Below are 3916 nucleotides of genomic sequence, written 5' to 3'. Positions count from 1 at the left end.
CTTCCCTCGCCCAACCGGCCGGCTCCGCGCCCTTCCCCCCCCCCCGCTCTGCCCCGCCCTGTGCGGGGTGTGTCCCGCCAGCGCCGGCTCCGCCCCTCGGGGGTGTAGGGGGGCTGCAACAGCGGCGCCCTCGAGCTAAGCGCCGGCCTCGGCAAAGGCGCGTGGGGAGCTGCCGCCGCCGCTGGGCTACCGCTCGCGCGCCATGCGGCGCAGGAGGCGCAGCTAGCGGCAGCGATCCGGAGCGAGGAGCGCAGTGAGCATGGCCGCGCCTGTCCTCCGCGCCGGGCTGCTGCTGCTGCTGCTGCGGGCGATCGCGGCGCTGCTCTGCCAGCTGGTGGTGGCCGGCTCGACGCTGGAACTGCTGGGCGGCGGCGGTGTGTACGAGACGGAGCGTGGCCGGGGCGGGCGGTGCCAGGCCATCGAGATCCCCATGTGCCAGGGCATCGGCTACAACCTGACCCGCATGCCCAACCTGTTGGGCCACGAGCACCAGCGCGAGGCCGCGCTCAAGTTGGAAGAGTTTGCCCCGTTGGTGGCTTATGGCTGCCACGGCCACCTGCGCTTCTTCCTCTGCTCGCTGTATGCGCCCATGTGCACCGACCAGGTATCCAGCAGCATCCCGGCCTGCCGGCCAATGTGCGAACAGGCACGTCAGCGCTGCGCACCCATCATGGAGCACTTCCACTTCGGTTGGCCTGACGCCCTGGACTGCTCTCGCTTGCCTACCAAGAACGACCCGCACTCCCTGTGCATGGAGGCACCCGAAAACGCCACCACGGCTGAGCCTCACCGGGGTCAGGGCATGCTACCGGTGGCACCACGCCCTGCCCGACCTTCTGGGGATGGCCCCAGTGAGAGCCGACCAGGCAGCAGTGCTTCATGTGAGAACTCCGACAAGTTCCAGTACGTTGCCAAGAGCCTGTCATGTGCACCCCGCTGCTCCCCTGGAGTTGACGTCTTCTGGTCACGGCGAGACAAAGACTTTGCTTTCATCTGGATGGCCGTCTGGGCCACGCTCTGCTTCGTCTCCACTGCCTTCACCGTCCTTACCTTCCTCCTGGAGCCCCATCGCTTCCAGTACCCTGAGCGGCCCATCATCTTCCTCTCCATGTGCTACAATGTCTATTCGGTGGCCTTCATCATCCGCTCGGTGGCTGGTGCGGAGAACATTGCCTGTGACCGGGAGAATGGGGAGCTGTACATCATCCAAGAGGGGCTGGAAAGTACTGGCTGCACCATTGTGTTTCTCATCCTGTACTATTTTGGCATGGCCAGCTCCCTCTGGTGGGTCATCTTGACTTTGACCTGGTTCCTGGCTGCTGGCAAGAAGTGGGGCCACGAGGCCATTGAGGCCCATAGCAGCTACTTCCACATGGCAGCCTGGGGAATCCCCGCTATGAAGACCATTGTTATCCTGACCATGCGGAAGGTAGCGGGGGATGAGCTCACTGGACTCTGCTATGTAGGGAGCATGGACGTCAATGCCCTGACGGGGTTCATCCTCATCCCACTCTCCTGCTACTTGGTCATTGGCACCTCCTTCATCCTGACCGGCTTTGTGGCTCTCTTCCACATTCGCAAAATCATGAAGACCGGAGGCACTAATACTGAAAAACTAGAGAAACTCATGGTGAAGATCGGGGTTTTTTCCATCCTCTATACTGTCCCAGCCACATGTGTCATTGTCTGTTATTTCTATGAACGTCTGAATATGGATTACTGGAACCTCCAGGCCTTGGAGCACAGCTGCTTGCCTTTTCCAGGCCATCGAAGCGTGGACTGTTCCTTGGATGCCTCGGTGCCCACGATGGCCATCTTCATGCTGAAGATTTTCATGTCCTTGGTGGTGGGCATCACCAGCAGTGTTTGGGTGTGGAGCTCCAAGACTCTGCAGACCTGGCAGAGCCTGTGCAACAGGAAACTGGGAATGAGGACTAGGGGGAAACCATGTAGTGGGGTGACCTGCACTGGAGCGCACTGCCATTACAAAGCTCCTGCTGTTATGCTGCACATGACCAAAACAGACCCTTATCTGGACAACCCAACACATGTCTGAAGTTGGACCGGCCCCAGAGAGGCACCTCTGGAGAGCAGAAGCATCAGGGAACACCGCAGTGTCATGGATCTGCCTACTGCCTAGCAGGTTTCAGCAGATAGCATGGAGCTAACGTGTGGGTTGGTGGGGGCTGGAAGAGGAAGAAAGATTGCAAAGGTGGCGGGAGAGAGGCATCAGCAGATTTTGAGGGCATCTTTACCGTACTTGCTTGGGTAGAGCAAAAAGATTTGCTCACTCCTCTCTCTGCCTCTTTCTCAAGTAATGTTTTTTTCCCCTAGTGTTATGGTTTAGGTGTCTCTGTTTGCCAAAGTCCAGCAACTACTTTAACATTTTATTTTGGGAGATGGGTTGGAAGAGGATTTGTCCAAAGTTATTTAATTCTGTAATTTATTTTAGTTTTTTTTTAAAAAAAGTAAATTCATTAGCTGAAAGTAATGGAAGAGGAAAGAGAAAAGAGACCCAATAAACTCTGGCTGTGTTATTTCAATTGAGGTTGGTGCCGTTTGCAGAAATTCAAGAGGCTTTGGAAACAGCTGTTGCAAAAGAAGGGGAGGCAGGGAAGGGAAAAACATTCAGGCACAGCCCTTCTCATCTGAAAGTCTACAGGGGCAGGAGGGGGAGAAAAAGGAGGAAGGGGTGAGCCCCCCCTTTCCTGATATCCTGCAGCATGAGTTGGCCCATAAGACTACTAGGGCCAAAATGCAACTGGTCTTTTGGTCTTCTGAAAGCGCCCTGCCGGTGGGGAAAGTGGTTTCGAGCAGACAAAGCCAAGAGGCAGGAGGCTCTGAACATATTTTTAGTCCAGCTGGAGAGTGACAAAGCAGAGCTGGCCGTGCCAAGGCTATACAAGGCATCGCACAACCAGCCCCCTCTTCACACCCCCACCCGCTGCCAATATGCTGACCTTCAGCTTATTCTACAGTTGAAATCCAGGCAGGCAGCTGCTTGGGGCTTGTGAGCCTCTTGTGTGGTGACATTCCTCTTTCTGGGCTAAGGGTTTAACCAGTCAAGCTTCTCTTTTCCCTGCTGGAGACCTGGGTACAGAAGCCCTGACTTTTTCCAGGGTCTTGAAGGCTGGGAATTATTATTCGTGGATTAGGAAGGCAGCGAAAAGCATTGATCCAAACAGCTGTAATCTTTCCCAGCTCTACCTGAAAATGCTTTCCACGTGCAGAGCTCTGGGTGCTATCACTAAGTTCTTCCTCTTGGGGGGATGGGGGGGGGGAACCGATTGTGGCAAGGACCCAAAGGTAACTGGAAGCTGTGGGGTTAGGGTTAGGTAGGCAGCAGAGTATCTCAGAGTGCTGTGTTGCAGCTACCACGGCAAAGCTGCCCCTCAGAATGACTTTAGGCCATCTCTGGGACTTGTGGGGCCGTGCTTGTGAATCTCCTGTGCTGAGAGGGATGCTTAGAATGATGTGGCTGCTCTTGGAGCCTGTTGACAAGTTCTCCAGAGTTGGCTGAGGGACCCTTGTAGGAAGGAGAAGCAGGGAACTCGCCTGAGCCAACCTGGGTTGTCTGAGGTCGGTCCTTCAGGCACTCCAGCAGCGAGTGCCATCCAAAAGCCAGACGAGATTAAATCACATAGCTGTCCTGGGGAAGGAAGACATTATTCTAGCCCAGGGGCAGGCAACCTTGGCTCTTTTATGACTCGTGGACTTCAACTCCCAGAATTCCTGAGCCAGCCATGCTGAGGGGAAAAGGAGAGGTTTCCAAGCTGAGCCATGCTGGCTCAGGAATTCTGGGAGTTGAAGTCCACGAGTCATAAAAGAGCCAAGGTTGCCTCCCCCTGTTCTAGCCCCTCACTCTCCCGTCCATCCTCTAATCTAGCCCCAAGAATGAAGCCTCTGAGGGAAGAAG

The 3916-nt window shown here is 55.9% G+C and overlaps 1 protein-coding gene across 1 annotated transcript; it reads left to right on the top strand.

The window, feature by feature from the left end:
• Positions 1 to 259: 259 nt before the first annotated feature.
• On the top strand, positions 260 to 2516 carry FZD9 (frizzled class receptor 9). The gene is made up of 2 exons (XM_029283503.1): positions 260 to 1703; positions 1764 to 2516. Exons 1-2 carry the CDS (start codon positions 260 to 262, stop codon positions 2054 to 2056), a joined length of 1737 nt encoding a protein of 578 aa, XP_029139336.1. The 3' UTR covers positions 2057 to 2516.
• Positions 2517 to 3916: the final 1400 nt, after the last annotated feature.

The sequence above is a fragment of the Protobothrops mucrosquamatus genome, unplaced genomic scaffold (genome assembly GCF_001527695.2).
Source record: "Protobothrops mucrosquamatus isolate PMUCROS unplaced genomic scaffold, P.Mucros_1.0 scaffold112, whole genome shotgun sequence".
Classification (NCBI taxonomy): Eukaryota; Metazoa; Chordata; class Lepidosauria; order Squamata; family Viperidae; genus Protobothrops; species Protobothrops mucrosquamatus.
The sequence above is the reverse complement of the archived record's forward strand: the minus strand, read 5'-3'. Positions and strand labels throughout refer to the sequence as shown.